Source organism: Wolffia australiana, chromosome 2 (assembly GCF_029677425.1).
Source record: "Wolffia australiana isolate 7733 chromosome 2, ASM2967742v1".
NCBI lineage: Eukaryota > Viridiplantae > Streptophyta > Magnoliopsida > Alismatales > Araceae > Wolffia > Wolffia australiana.
In genome coordinates, this window is record NC_135836.1 from 17091200 (window position 1) to 17106895 (window position 15696).

At 41.7% G+C, this 15696-nt stretch overlaps 2 protein-coding genes and 1 long non-coding RNA gene across 6 annotated transcripts; 2 read left to right on the forward strand and 1 right to left on the reverse strand.

Annotated features, from left to right (window-relative positions):
- The first annotated feature begins 308 nt into the window (after positions 1 to 308).
- Positions 309 to 3463, forward strand: LOC144717054 (nucleoporin protein Ndc1-Nup protein). Its single transcript, XM_078592371.1, has 4 exons — positions 309 to 959; positions 1598 to 1822; positions 2397 to 2771; positions 2843 to 3463. The coding sequence occupies exons 1-4, from the start codon at positions 420 to 422 to the stop codon at positions 3302 to 3304; spliced, it is 1602 nt and encodes a 533-aa protein (XP_078448497.1). The 5' UTR covers positions 309 to 419; the 3' UTR covers positions 3305 to 3463.
- Positions 3464 to 4730: 1267 nt separating this feature from the next.
- Positions 4731 to 8110, reverse strand: LOC144717057 (uncharacterized). The gene is made up of 3 exons (XR_013585044.1): positions 6872 to 8110; positions 5472 to 5545; positions 4731 to 4888 (listed from the first exon to the last, which is right to left on the reverse strand). It is a non-coding gene; the product is annotated as an uncharacterized LOC144717057 (long non-coding RNA).
- A 26-nt stretch (positions 8111 to 8136) lies between these two features.
- Positions 8137 to 12351, forward strand: LOC144717055 (polyamine oxidase 5-like). Of its 4 annotated transcripts, none has more exons than XM_078592374.1 (10): positions 8137 to 8526; positions 9407 to 9516; positions 9612 to 9700; positions 9811 to 9924; positions 10130 to 10217; positions 10296 to 10381; positions 10474 to 10576; positions 11139 to 11236; positions 11292 to 11731; positions 11785 to 12024. In XM_078592374.1, exons 1-10 carry the CDS (start codon positions 8481 to 8483, stop codon positions 11877 to 11879), a joined length of 1269 nt encoding a protein of 422 aa, XP_078448500.1. In that variant the 5' UTR covers positions 8137 to 8480; the 3' UTR covers positions 11880 to 12024. The 4 variants fall into 4 exon arrangements, with proteins under 4 accessions (XP_078448500.1, XP_078448498.1, XP_078448499.1 ...); XM_078592372.1 differs by having other exon boundaries at positions 8138 to 8526; positions 11302 to 11731; positions 11785 to 12351; XM_078592373.1 differs by having other exon boundaries at positions 8138 to 8526; positions 11302 to 11731; positions 11806 to 12351.
- The last annotated feature ends 3345 nt before the right edge of the window (positions 12352 to 15696 follow it).

Sequence of the window (15696 nt, forward strand, 5' to 3'; positions counted from 1 at the left end):
AAGTGAATCTGGCGGATTTCCGTCCGGATTCGTGTGTCCAATGTCCGAGACCTCCGGACGGATGGTTTTTTCGTCCATGTGACGAAAACCATCCCATCCGGTGGTCTGTGGAACGAATTTTCATCTCGAAATTCGTCTCTGGCTTGGGACGGGACGCTTTTTCGTCCCGGGACGAAAGATCATCCCATCCGCGTCCCTGCACTCTAGGTGATAGTGGGCGCCATCGTCCCGTCCTGCGCTCCGTCTCGTCCGTCATCCCGTCCCGGACGATAGCTTACTATAGGACTCCTCTCCCCCCTCTCCCTCTAGGGGGGCATAAGAACCTTTTGAAAACGGCGAGGTTTTTAGCATTCCAAAGCATTACTCACTCCCGCCCGCCTCTCTTCCCCAACACCTCTGTCGATCGTCGTTCCGAGAGTATGCGGCCCTATTTCTCATCAGTTCCTGATGTAGTGCAGAATCGCTGGCTTGGATTCTTGATATGGCAGATCATCTTCGCCACCTCCATTTTTCTTCTCATATCTCCGTTGCTTGGATCCCCTTCGACCTCTCTCCTCTCTTCCTTGGCATCCTTTCTCATCTTCCTTCTCTCAGTCTTTGTTTTCTCGTTTTCCCTCTTTCTCACATCGACTCCTCAGTCCGAACCTTCCGCCTCCCTTTCGGAGCTCGGTGGCGGGTTTCTTAGGGCCCTCATCAAGGCCCTTGTTGGCGGATTTCAGAGTCCTTCATTTTCTCCCGAATTCCGGCGTCGGGTTTGTAGGACGATGAAATCTCTGGCTCTTATCTCGGTCTGTGCGGCTTCTGGGTGGTTGTCTGTTGTCTCGATGTGCTGTGATTTGGAGCGTTTGCACTTATCTGCGCTGATATACTTTGGATCGGGAGGATTGGTTTTCGGGTTGCTGTTTGGTTCTCATTATGTCTATCAAAAACGATGGGTGTTGCAGTTTCCTATTGTGCAGGTTTGTAATTGACTTTTTTAGGCGGGTTCGACGCTACTAGTAAACATGAATGCAGTTTCAGGAAAAAAACGTTCAATCATCGTTCGCTTAATTATAGACTTATAGTGTTGTAACTCTTTGAAGCTTTTTACCTTTGCCCTCCTGTCTTTATTTTCTTCATCTTGTAATACTTTCTCTAATGGAATTTCTGTGCCATCAATTCTCATCTTCCTTTGTTTTACTATGGATTATCTTCGATACAAGGAATAAGAAGCCACGGGTTCCATCTTAAGTGCCGTATTCCTTTCATTTAAAAATACGGCCGAATCCTGAAATGAGATGCCACAAATGCCATTTTTTGGTAAGACATACACGCGCTTCAGTTGGAATTTAATCTTAAAATTCTCTACAAGGACATGAAAAAAAAACAATTTAATCCATCTTACCAGATTCATCAAAACAAAATTGTAGCTTAAGATTTGGGTCATATCTCTACCATCATCTCATAATCCTCGTGTAAATGAGATTGTGAATTTAGCTCTCCGTTTTCTCCCCTATCCAATGTGGATTTCTTGCATCTACGGTTTAAATATATTTCGTGTTTGGTATTTTTTCATTTTTCTTTCAAATTTAATTTCAAAGATTGCCTCTACTTTCAGCGTCCCCTATTTTTCAGCTTCAAGATCGGTCTATTTTCAGCCTTCAAGCAAGCTCTAAAGCTATCCTTCTCAGCGATTATTGGTTGTGCGTTGTTGACGCTATTATGGTCAGAAGATTTTATGCGGGGAAAGACTTTTGGACAGCTTATAATCCTACAAATCCGGCTTCTAATTTGTATTTCCGCTGTTTCTTTCTGTTGGGAAGTCAGTCGGCATTTACTTGAGGTAGGTGTCTCCGATTCTCGTCATGCATGACCCAATATCAACCCATCGAAAAACCATAAGAACAGACGTATCATATAGAAAATAGTAACTATTTTTGTGAATGTCTTCTTATGGACCCCGCAGATTACATTGGAATTGATCCTGAAACATCTTATTCGTCCCTTAGTGTCAACTGTGGTTAAATGGTTTATGCTTTGTAGTCTCATGGGCTTCTTGGGCTGGAAAATCTTTAGGTTCATACTAAAATTAAAAACTGAAAGAAACATTAATTTTTTTGAAGAAATTAAGGAAGATCACCCACAAATGGTGACCCTCCCGATGTGATAAATTGATATGATCATTTAGTACACACGAGGCCTAAAGGCCATTGGCTGTGGCCCTTTAAATCTTGAAGAGGCAAGACTTGCCACTGCTTGTACAGCACCATCCAGCAATGCCTCCCTTCTATGGAAGATAACTTTGATCCTGTGCAGGCAAACAAAATAACCATCCTCTTGTTTTCCAATTAGTGCTGTAATATAGTCTCGGAATTTCACTTTTTCGCCCCAACTGAACTTTAATTACGGCATTGCAGGTTCTCCACACGAGAAGGTTTCTTTTTACGCCTGCACCTGGATCTGCTGCGGCCGAATCAAATCCTAATGAAGCTCTTCTGGAAGCGCTGGAGCAGAGCAGCCCAGCCTCTCTGTTTCAGTATCTTGCTTATCTCGATCTCTGTTTAGCTTCAGAAAGTGACTTTGAGCTGTGGCGTCGAGCTCCCTTATTCGAAGAAACAGGCGAAACATACAAGAGATTGATCTCTCTTTGTTTAAGGCCTTTGGAGCAGTTTACCCTGGGACTTGCCGAAGCCTTTGAAGGTTTCTATGCGGATAAATCAATAAGTTCCTCTCAATTGCGCGGACCCACAAATGCCCCCAAAGACTTTAGAGAAGCATTTGATAAACTTCAGGTTCTGTGCTGTCTCTCTGCAAACTTTCCATGTAATTTTTTTTTTTAATCCGGTGTCTTCTCAAACTATAGCTGATGACGTGGTGCGCGAGGACGGTGGCGGCCTTGACTTCTCGGTCTCACAAAGAAGACAGATATGGGGTCGCCCAGTTGACCAGCTGCAACTCAGCAGCCGTGTCGACCCTCCTCTCCTGCCTGCTGGCTGTGGAGTTCACCATGGGGAGGAAGCCCAGCCCACCCGCGGCTCGCGTTAGCCCAGTAAGCATCAAATGGGCCACGGTAGGCCAGACTGGGACTCCGAGTGCTGGTTCCAGCAGAAGAAGAGATGCGGGGTTAGAGGCCAAGGCCTTTGCCATGGCGGACGTCCTCAGAAGGGCGACGTATCAGATTGTCTCTGCTTTTGAAGACGACATGCTGGCCAGTACCAAGGCGTCTTCGCTGCAGAAGAACTGGATTTCTGAGAAACCCTTGTATGGCACCCGGGACGTCCTCGCCCAGAAGCTGTCTCTCTTCCTGGAATATCGAGCCGTCTAAATCAAGGTGCTCTGGTTCTAAATCAATTGCACAAACGATTTTTCCTTTTGAAGATGGCCTCCACATTCAATGGCTTTGAAGCTCGTCATTGGTGGATCCCATTCTTGGTGGAACCCATGAAAATTGGAAAAAATGAATTAAAATTTTCAGTTCTGAGTTCGTCTTTTTATTCTTTTTTCTTGGGATGTTTAGAATGATGATGGCTCCCATATAGGATTGGTGGATCCTATGAAAATGGATAAAAATGAATTGAAATTTTCAGTTCTGATCTTGGCTTTTTATTCTTTTTCTTGGGATGTCTCGAATGATGATGGGTCTCATACAGGATTGGAGAACGTGACAGGGTGAGAGAGAGAGAAGGAAAGAGAGAGGGAGAGTCAGGATGGGGGAAGAGTGAGAGAGAAAGAGAGGTAGATAGATAGATAGAGAGAGAGAGAGGTAGATAGAGAGAGAGTGAGAGAAAGAGAGAGGTAGACAGAGAGAAAGAGAGAGGTAGATAGAGAGAGAGAGAGAGAGTGAAAGAGAGGGTGACTTGTAGATTTAGAGGGGGAGAGAGTGAGCGGGAAAGAGAGAGGTAGATAGAGAGAGAGTGAAAGAGAGAGGGTGACTTGTAGATTTAGAGGGGGGGAGAGTGAGCGGGAGAGAGAGAGGTCAGGAGAGAGAAGGTGAGCTATAGATATACATCCGGGAAGCGGACGAGACGAAGGTTTCGTCCGGGAACGAAGTTTTCGTCCCGTCTGTCGTCCCTAGACGAAACCTGGGACGAACTTTCGTCCGGAGAACCCCGGACGAGACGACTTTTCGTCTCATTGGACGAAAACTTCGTCCGTCCGGGATGTCTGGACGGTGGACGATTGAATTGGACGAATTTTTTTTTGTTTCTTTCACTGCGAAAATGCCATTTAGATTAAACATGAATGTAGTCTGCTTATTCTTTTTTTTTTCTTGAAGAGATAGTCTGATTATTAATAAATTGTGTTCATCATTAATTGATGTTAATCATAAATTTTTTTCTCTGCGAGAATGCCATTGAGATTGAACACGAATATAGGCTGATTTTTAATAAATTGTGCTCATCAGCCCCTTTTTAGTATTAATTTATGTTAATAGTAATTTGCATTCCTCTATTTACTATTTCATTTACATAAAGGTGGCATTGAACTTCAACTCCAAGAAAATATTTAGATAAATAAGAAATCAAAACTCATGTTGTTTTAATTTACCTAAATCCGATAATACAGAAATCTCTTAGATTTCTGTCATGAGTAGTGTAATATTGATAATTATATACGATATTACAATCTCACTCAAGGTTTTCAGTGATTTATCATTCATTTGCGTTTCGCACTGGAGAACGAAGCTAAGAAATTTCATAATAATTTTAAAATTCAGAACAATTGCCCAACTTTCAAAGTGTTTGCCACATTAAAAGAGATTAAATGTTGAAAGAACAAGGTCCAGAAACAGTGTGGGTGAAAGAGAAAATAATATCATTTTTGAGGAACTGGGACGGAAGGATGAGGCGGACGTCGTGCCCCCATCCATCGCCCTTGCACAAAACTAGTCGACGTTGAGTTAAAAAACCTGCAGGTAATAGAAATAAAAGATAGAGAGTTAGAGAGGGAGATAAGTAGAGAGATGCGTAGATAGAAAGAGATATAGGGAGACGGAGAGATACATTTCAGAGAGATGTAGATGTAGAATTGATGAGAGATATAGATAAAGAAAATAAAAGAGAGTAATTTAGAGAGAGAGATAAGTAGAGAGATACCTGGATAGAAAGAATTTCAGAGAGATGGAGAGATAAGTAGATAGAGAGGGAAACAGAGAGCGAAGAGAGAAAGAGATAAAGAATAAAAGAGAGAAATTTAGAGAGAGAGATAAGTGGAGAGATGTGTAGATGTAAAAAATTTCAGACAGTCGAGGAGAGACGTAGATAGAAAGGGAAACCCAGATCGAGGAGAGAAAGAGAAAGAATAAAAGAGAGTAATTTAGAGAGGTATATAAGTAGAGAGATGCGTAGATAAAAAAAGTTTCAGACAGTCGGGGAGAGGTAAAGATAGAAAGGGAAGCCCAGATAGAGGAGAAAGGGAAGGGTATCCACACACAGAAATATGAGAAGGACAGATGAACCAATGTGCACACATAGAAGAAGTAGAAACAGTACCGGACACGTAGTAATCAAGCACCGCTTCTTAGAAGAAAGGACACGTCGCAGCCAACCCCTACGCCTGCACCGACCTGCAGATAATGATGATATACTCAGATGTTTATTGCATTTCATTTTGGATGGAGTTATATGTGGTCACGTATTTATTCAAAAAATTAGATTTCTAGCAAAGTACTCATTCAAACAGAATAATAATGAGAATTCAGAAGCCAAATATATTGAAGTACTCTATGGAAATTGACTTCATCAATGAAACAAGATGTCTACAAATGCTTAGCCGACGTCTTCACATACTATCATGGCAGTTTCCCCATTATATGATGAAATCATTGTCATCCTCATCACAACCATCCATCGGTTAATACTGAACAATCATTGCTAAAACTCATTCGTTCGAGCCCAAACATGGGTCGATCTGGGGATGGCGGTGATGACAACAAATTCATCCTCGTCCACCACAAGCTAAACCCCAAATCGTCGAAAAAGAACCCAAGGGAGAGTCCAGTATCTCCGATAATGAATAATTTGATTCATTATCGGAGATACGTAATCAGGCTGATGACGTTGACCGCCTGTGGACAATTTTGCTTCATTATCTGGCCTTTTCATCTGATTTCCAAGACACACATCATCGGCCCGCCATCAGCAACGATAAACCCATCCTCATTCTTCCAGGCACAAACATGGATGAGATTGAGAGAGATCGAGAGAGAAAATTAACAAATTAAAACGACAGTTTGAGGGAGATCGAGAGAGAACATTAAAAAATTAAAACGTGAGATTGAGAGAGACCGAGAGAGAAAATTAACAAATTAAAACGACAGTTTGAGAGAGATCGAGAGAGAAATTTAACAAATTAAAACGAGAGATTGAGAGAGATCGAGAGAGTTTGAGAGAGATCGAGAGAAAACATTAACAAATTAAAACGTGAGATTGAGAGAGATCGAGAGAGAAAATTAACAAATTAAAACGACAGTTTGAGGGAGATCGAGAGAGAACATTAAAAAATTAAAACGTGAGATTGAGAGAGACCGAGAGAGAAAATTAACAAATTAAAACGACAGTTTGAGAGAGATCGAGAGAGAAATTTAACAAATTAAAACGAGAGATTGAGAGAGATCGAGAGAGTTTGAGAGAGGTCGAGAGAGAACATTAACAAATTAAAACGTGAGATTGAGAGAGATCGAGAGAGAAAATTAACAAATTAAAACGACAGTTTGAGGGAGATCGAGAGAGAAAAGTACATAAATAGATAGATATATAGAACGAAAATCAGATAGGTAGATAGATAGCTAGATATATAGAAAGAAAGATCGACAGATAGATACATAGATAGGTCGAACTTTAGATAGAAAGAACTAAAGAAAAATCGGATAGAAATACCAATACATACGTACCTTGCCGGCACGATTCCGCGTCCCTGTCACGAGCTCGAAGGATCTTGAAGAAGATGTCGAACTCGCCGATTCGTGCTCCAGCAGGTTGGTTCCACCTCTCCAAGCCAAGAATGTGCTTGCCACTGGCAAGTCGCCAGACACCAATACGCAGACACGCAATCCCGCCGATGCGATTTCTAAAAACCTAGGGCAGGCGCAATGATTTTTCATTTTTTCATTTTATTTCGTCCCAGGGCCTTGGGACAGATCGAAACATCGTCCCAGGGTATGCAGGACGGGACGATGCGGACGACATATCGTCCCGTCCTTCATCCCGGGGGACTCACCGGACGGTCACGTTGACGAAGCTCGTTCCGTCCTCGTCCACCGTCCTCGTCCGGGACGATCCGGATGTATAGCTATAGATTTAGAGAAGGGTAGAGAGTATAGTGCAGGGACGCTAACTGGACAGTAATTTCGTCCAGGACTTCAGATGATTGACGGGACGAAGAATTGTCCGCCCGTCCCGGGACGGAATTATTGCTTATTCCATGGATGAAATAACCGTCCCGTCTGGAGCCTTGGACAGGGGACTGGATGGTTATTTCGTCCTGTGGGAGCATAGTACTTGCCTGACAGGTCCACCTGCCCGACGCAAGTGCAGCACCAAGTGTCAATTTCTGAGTGGTCTAATGCTGACACACGCCCTGTATTGTCTGGGGACATTGGAGGGGACGAGAATTTCTTCGACAAGATGGTTTTGGACGGGACCAGAGGTAGATGAAACTCTAAAGATTGGGACATAGGACAGGATGATTTAGACGAAACTCTAAAAATTGGGACGTAGGACAGGACAAACCTTAGTGGTCCCGTCCCGTCCATCTTCAGCTGTCAGCTATGGCAAAGAGGGGTGGGTCCGGTGGATACTTGAGACAGAAGCAATGGCTGTCATTTCAATAATTTCTGTCGTTTCTGTCATATTCCAAATGACAATGGAGATCTATAACCGTCACTCTACAAACGAATATATAAGGTCCGTCGTTCGTCACTCGTCATCCGTCCTGCATCGTTAGTCCTAAAGCTACTACTATCTTTTTACATTCAACGGTTTGGAAGCTCCGCAATGGTAAAGTCTACGGCGTAGCTGGCAACGATCGATCGAGCCAAACTGCCAACTAATCCTCCAACCTTGCGAAATTACAGAAATGTCCATGCCATGTCGACGTTGCGTCCGATCCGAAGCCGTGTGCTCAAGCGCAATTCACGCAGCTATATAAACGGACGGAGAATTGGGGAAATTAGAAAAGAAGAATCTCCACGGAGGCGCGGCTACTTCTTCCTGGTGCGGAGGAATTCTTCATCTGATCAGTCAGTTACATCGGTGTCGCCGTTTTGATTCCTCTGATATGAGCTGGTTTGACAAGATCCGTTGCCTCTCGGACGCTTGCCGCTCCATCGACGGGCTCATGATCTTCATGTTGTTCCTTAAAAACCGTTCTTCCTTGATTCCTATACGGAGTAGCGAATTCATCTCGAAAAACGCGTCTCCGCTGTATTAAGCCTTCATTTCCGTCTGTTGTTCCCACTGGGCTGCATTTTCCGGATTCGATAATTGTCGTCATCTTTGGGGATGGAGGTGAAAGCTCAATGCGAGTTCGAGAATTTCGGTCCCGATGGTAAGAGTTCTGGGCTAAATTGAAGGAATCTTCTGTTTGCATTATTAAGTTCTCATCTTTGGATCTAGTCGGCTGTCAGTTTATTTATTTGTGATTGTCGACAGTCAGCAAAGACATCAGTACATTTTTAGCCGATTCTGGTGCTGGCAATCCTGCATTGTTGCATTTAGTGTGATTGCGCTTACAGACGCTATGTTAGATGTCCAGCTTTTAATTGCTTTTAATTGTGGTTGTCGTGCATGCGGAGTCTTCTTTCTATCTTTTTTCGCCTTTTCTCGTCGCATCTGTCTTTCTAATTGAGTCTTCTTTCTATCTTTCTCGTCGCATCTGTCTTTCAGGTATTCTCAAAGAGTCAAAATTCGTAATTTCTACGGAACAAATATTGGGTGCCGCGTCAATTTTAGTATAATAGACGAATAATAATCACGTGTTATCTTACACGGAATCTCACGAACCAGGGAGGCTTCAACTTCCCATTTGAGCTCCCCTCATCTGAGGCCCAAGGATAATGGAGATCTCGTGCGGATAAACTTTCTCGAATGGATGGATTTATTCTGGCAAATGTATAAAAAAATTATCTGGGCGGTGTTTTTCGTATTCCTTAAGACTGAAAAATCATTAAAACATTTTACCTGTTACTGCGGTTACAAAATGTTGTAATAAAAAATGTAGTTTGATATGACGAAAGCCTCTGCCCATTCCCAGAACTTTAAATTTATTAAGTAAAACTAGCATGCGCGGATCTGGAAGCTCGAGTTTTTCAAAGGAAAGTAAACGGTGTGACCAGAAGAGGGACTGATGGATTAGTTTCATATCTCCCGTAAAATATACCCTGAAGATTGTCAGAGAGTAATTCAGCTTTGGTCTGTTTTCTATCTAGGAAATTTTACCTCTAGCACAAAATGGCAGAATAGTCCTTCTGTCGTCGTCATCGGGGGAGGGATTTCTGGCCTAGCGGCTGCGCGTGCACTCCACAATGCTGGTTTTAAGGTGATGCGCTAAATTTAAACTCATTCGAGCATATTTGTACCTTATCATTGGATTATTGTCCATAAATCACAATTCCCAGTAATATTTCTCATCAGGTAACCTTGTTAGAATCACGGAATCGACTTGGGGGCCGAGTTCATACAGATTATAGCTTCGGTTGCCCGATTGACATGGGAGCCTCATGGTGCGTCGATTTTATAGTCTGTCTAATCATAATACTCATCTCCCTGCTAATAACAGTATTTTCTCAATGTTTTCAATCCTAATAACCGTATTTTCTCAATATTTCTGCAGGCTTCATGGTGTTTGCAACGAAAATTCTCTGGCTCCACTCATTCGTTATCTGGGCCTCAAATTATACCGCACCAGTGGTGACGACTCAGTGTTATACGATCATGATTTAGAAAGGTAACTAATTTGTTATTTGGATTTTCCTTCTAGTACAGGTCCCAGAAATCAGTCAAAAAGTTCATACAGTGAGTGGAGCCGTTTTCCTAAGCACGTTCATGGTCATAGTTAATTACCCCGCCATTTTGTCTACTAAGAATAGTGTTGTGAGAGATAACATACATTTTATTTCCATTTTCCACACTTAACTGACACATCTTCGCAGTTATGCACTTTTTGACGCGAACGGAGTGCAAGTTCCTCAACAACTGGTGGTTGAAGTGGGTGACACGTTTAAGAGGATCCTGAAACAAGTATGAAAACTTGCACGCGGTTGACGTAATTCTCCCTGTTATTTTGATGCGATGTCGTAATTTTCCTGACTTGATCAGACAGAGAACGTAAGGGATGAACACGATGGAGACATGTCCATCAACCGGGCTATTTCTATTGTATTGGAGAGGAACCCAAACTTAAGGTGCGGCATGCATTATTCCTCGTTCATCGGAAATACCCTGTTTCTAACTTCACTCAGTTTCACGACTGAGACATGTATTCACGTCGCTACAGGTTAGAGGGTCTATCCTATCAAGTGCTACAATGGTTTATATGTAGAATGGAAGCATGGTTTGCAGCGGACGTGGACAAAATCTCTCTGAAGAACTGGGACCAGGTAAATAACCATTACGAATGCGAAATCTTGGGGAAGGAGAACATTTCTCTATCTTTTCTAATGTTTTCTATTACCAACTGCGCTAAAAGCTTTAGCTGATAATAAGTGGCCACTTTTCATCTTTAGAATGATGTTGTACTAAAACACTCCTCCACAATACCTGCATCCTGGCTCTAATATCAAATTGGTTTCAAGTGCTTACCTGTGTTAAATACTTTTCATATTTAAACCGATATCCGATATCCGCCTCGTCCTTACCTATTCGATATATGTCCGGATATCCGTTTTACGCATGACGGCCATTCCCTAACCTTCAAACTGGCTCTTAGCGGGTGGATCGTGCAATAACTTCCTGACTTTTTGCAGAACCTTTCTCGTACTTATTTATTTCATAACCTTTCAAGATCCGGTCCATCACAAACTCATGAATGCTGAACCTTCTGATAACCCTCCGAATCTGATTGTTTGATTCAAGTGCTTATTACCTGTGTTAAATGCGATAGCCGATAGCAAGGGCGCTACTTTTCATATTTAAGCTGGATATTGTATATCAAAATTGCAGGAGCAGGTCCTCTCCGGCGGCCATGGGCTGATGGTTGGAGGATATTATCCCTTGATCAAAGCCCTCTCGAAGAACCTAACCATCCGCTTGAATCAAAGGTACATGCCACATTGGTTGACGTAACGATATATGACAAAAGATGACGAAATCTAGCTCCGGACAGGGTAAAGCGGATCGCCAGGTGCGGCAACGAAGTCTCGCTGACAACAGAAAGCGGGGAGAGCCACGTCGCAGACGTGGCCATCATCACCGTCCCGCTGGGCGTGCTCAAGGCCAACTCCATACAGTTCGAGCCGGAGCTCCCAGACTGGAAGCGCGCGGCCATCGCCGACATCGGCGTGGGAAACGAGAACAAGATCGCCCTCCTCTTCGACTCCGTCTTCTGGCCCAACGTGGAGTTCCTCGGCGTGGTCGCCGCCGCGCCCCGCCGCTGCGGCTACTTCCTCAACCTGCACAAGCCCACCGGCCACCCTGTCCTCGTCTTCATGGCCGCCGGCGCCATCGCCGCCGACCTCGAGACCCTCTCCGACGCCGCCGCCGCCGCCTTCGCCATGAAAATCCTAAGGAAGATCTTCGCCTGCGCCGCCGACCCTGTAAGGAAGCTCCTCTCCTACTCACCTGCTAAGCCATGCCATTAATGAATAAGACTGGCGATGGGCTTATGCAGGTACAGTACTTGGTCTCTCGGTGGGGGAGCGACGGGGATTCTCTCGGATGTTACTCCTGCGACCTGGTGGGTAAGGATGAAGACGTGTACGAGAGGTATAGAAAACCTGTTGACAATCTGTTCTTCGCCGGGGAGGCTGCAAGTGTCGACCACTCCGGCACTGTGCATGGCGCGTTCTCCGCGGGTATCTTCGCTGCTGAAGAATGCGCCAAGTTCCTCTCCGCGTTGCCCGGTGGCGCGGACGGTGTCCTGGTTGCTCGTCAGGAGGAGGTTGCCGAATCTGCGGTTCCGCTTCAAATCTCCAGGATGTAGTCGGTACTGCTGATCTATTCTCTTTTAGTTTTGTTATTTACTGCAGGTTCATCGCTGCTCGTATGGTGGGTCATGCTGCTCCTTTGTTGGTTGCCTGAACTTGGGTTCGCGCGTTTATTTTTTTTGTAAATGTAGTCGTTCCTTTGGACTAAATCTGAATCTAAGTGCATGGATAATGTGATCATTATGATGATTTGATCTGATATTTTCTCCCAATTAAGGGATTTGATCTGATATCTTAATCTCTCCCTCTCTCCCTCTCTCACTCTTTAACTATATGTCTAACACTCTTTCTCTCTCCCTCTCTCATTATCTCCCCCTCTTACTCTTTAACTATATGTCTAACACTCTTTCTCTCTCCCTCTCTCATTATCTCCCCCTCTTACTCTTTAACTATATGTCTAACACTCTTTCTCTCTCCCTCTCTCATTATCTCCCCCTCTTACTCTTTAACTATATGTCTAACACTCTTTCTCTCTCCCTCTCTCACTCTCTTATCGACGAAGACTACTTCGCAATAGAAATGAGATTCAGATGAAGTTTATTTAGATGTGATGAGACGATCAAGTCAACCTCACATTGACTTTCACATTAAATAGTCAACTTGACCAGACGGAGACTGCACCAACCGACCGAGACCGCAGAGACGGCAGCGAACCCAAATTGAGACCAGACTGAACTTCAGATCAAGGTTTAGGTTTTTGGTAAAATCAGAATGAGAATGGATCATATCCTTCCCTACTTGTAGTTGACGTCAACACAATATAGAAGCAGAAACCTCATGAAAGTCACATTTATTTTAGAAAAGAAGCAAATACACAAAAAATTCACCTCTTTAATCTAATCATTCAGTTATGTACAACCTAGAGGGAGAGTGGAGGATATCCTGTAGAACATGACAGCTGGATGAACGCCATCCTAAAATGTACGGAACCATCTAGATAATATTACTAATGCAACACACACCCACGCAACCTATCCCGCCAATAATTATATTAGGTGAAAATAAAATCTTGCTTAATTCAATTTTTGGCGAAACACTTACCCAGATATTTCGTGAACTACTAATATGTTTAGTGCATTACTTGTGTTATCTTAACATACTTCCACTGAAACACTTATTAAATTGAGAAAATATCCAACTGAGGAGTTTTGGTATTTTATGAAGCTAGTAGATTGACTCAAACATCATTAAAATGCAAATAATGATGACATTAAGTTTACATCATCTCGTTCAAATAGTAGGGGAGTACCGTTCATTGTAAATTTGGGGTGGAGGTAATCCTTAATAAATAAACAACCAAAATGGTTGAATGCTTGAGGTAATGAGGTATCAAATTGCTTTTTGATCTTTGAAAGACCCATCAACTCTAGAACTATTAACTGAAAGTGCTATGTCTCTCTCCCCATTATCCAAACACTCTCTATCATTATGTCTTTTTGAGCTTTGAAGCCAAATGCAACAACAAGTTCTTAGAAAAGTAATGGAAAAAAAGGATCTCTTCAGGAATCATATAATCAGAGAAACTCATACAATCCAAGTTTAGTGATATTAAAACCACTTTTGAGCCATTTTTTGCAGGGGCTATTTCTGGGTTCACAATTTTTTTCATAATACGTCTTGATAGAAAGCTTTGACTATCGCATTAATTGCTCCACTTGTCCTTCTGTGAGATCGTCTGTATCCTTCTGCACTTTTTGGGCATGGTGATTACATGACTATTCTTGACTTTCACTATGAGAATCTCCATTATTTTCCATTTGAAACTGTAAAAATGGGCATCATTATTCTATATGATCATCTTTAAAACACATAGAAAAATATGAAGGAACAAGCTTGGAATTTCCATGATTTCTCTTTCTAGTATTATATGTAAAAATGGGCATTATTTTTCTGATCATGAGTTTATTTAGAGTTTATGTCATTCCCTTCTTTTTCATCTTCCATACATTCTCCATTGAAATGATCATCACTGAAACCAATATAACAATAACCATTTTATTTGCATGGAACTAGTATACAATCCTCTTCTTAAATTTTTTTATATCTTTGCCTAATTCCTTTCCAGCCATATACCATCAATAATTTCTGAAATTTAATTTTTCAACATCCCCATTTTACGGTCAGAATAGAATTTCTCAGAGTGGCTCCATTCCTCAGAACATATATGTAATAAACTCCATATCATCTGATACTTTTGAAACACATTCTAATCTTGTATTTAGATCATTAAACCCAGGATGTACATTTCTAATAATAAACTGAAGCACCAACGAGTCTTCGTAGATGGTTGAACTATTATTATGGATCCTCCACCCTCGGTATAAGAAGAGACAGCTCAAAGAAGACGAAGGGATGGTGTCCTTGGCCAATGTCATACAAATATTAAAAAAAGATTTTTATTATGATTTCACAGTGCATTAAAACTTAAAAATATGATTCCTTAGGATGGTTGTTGAGGGTTTTAAAATTGACCATGTAATATATAGTTTTAAGAGTGACATCCAGATGAGGGATTGTATGCACATGATAAATGAAAATACAAAGGTTCCATGAAATATTTGATGAACTAAACTCCTTTGTAAATTTTGGAACAAGCAGCGCAACATGTCTCCTCACATTTTAATGACTTGGCTTACCATTTACCCTAAAGTGATTAAATATTAAATAATATATAATTCATATAATATTTAATTATTGGATTATCCAATTAAGAGTTCTAGGGATCATAGAGTCATTAAATAGACTGGTATATGGGCCTACAGGGTCAACCGCAAAAGGTTTATTGGACGTCAGAGGATATACTTCAGTTTTAAGGTTTTTTATGAAAAAAATCACATTAATTAAAAATGACAAATAATCAGAACAATACACACATGCATGCCTTTTTTTAAGAATCACTCCTCACTTCCTCCTTTTTTGACTGCCCTTCTAGCGTGAATGGAATAGTGAGAAGATTTCCTGGATCATAGTAGTGCTTATTGAGTAAAATGTGAGACAATACAACTTGTTGAGGTTTGTGGATATGTATGGAGGCTAGACACTAGTGTAGCTCATGATGGATAATTTGAGGAACTAAATGGATAGATTGTTCAATTCTGCACAAGATGATTCAATCATTGACATTTTATTTTCCTAATTTAAGGTTGGTTAAATTTTGTAAATTTTATTCTTCTGGAAAAATCATCTTGGGATCATTGATCCTGGAATCAACCAAAAGTTACAAGCCAAGTATCTGTCAGCTATTCAAGAAATCTGCAAAACATGATCATTTGATCAAAATCTGATAATAAAATCCATTTTATCTACTTGAATGTATCTATATTTCTTTTCTTAAAATTATAATATTTAGACATTGTGAAAAACATGTGCCACATCAATTTGTATATTTTTGGACCTTCATTTGAATCCAATTTCACTGGAATTGATCAATAATTGGTTGAGGATATTCTCTACTATTAAGCTATACCCCTCCAACTGGAAATCAGAGCTTAAACTGACATGTTTTAATGTAAAAAAATACAGTCGTGTAATTAAGACCTGATCGTGATTTGGTGCATGTCTTGAGTATCAAAGGT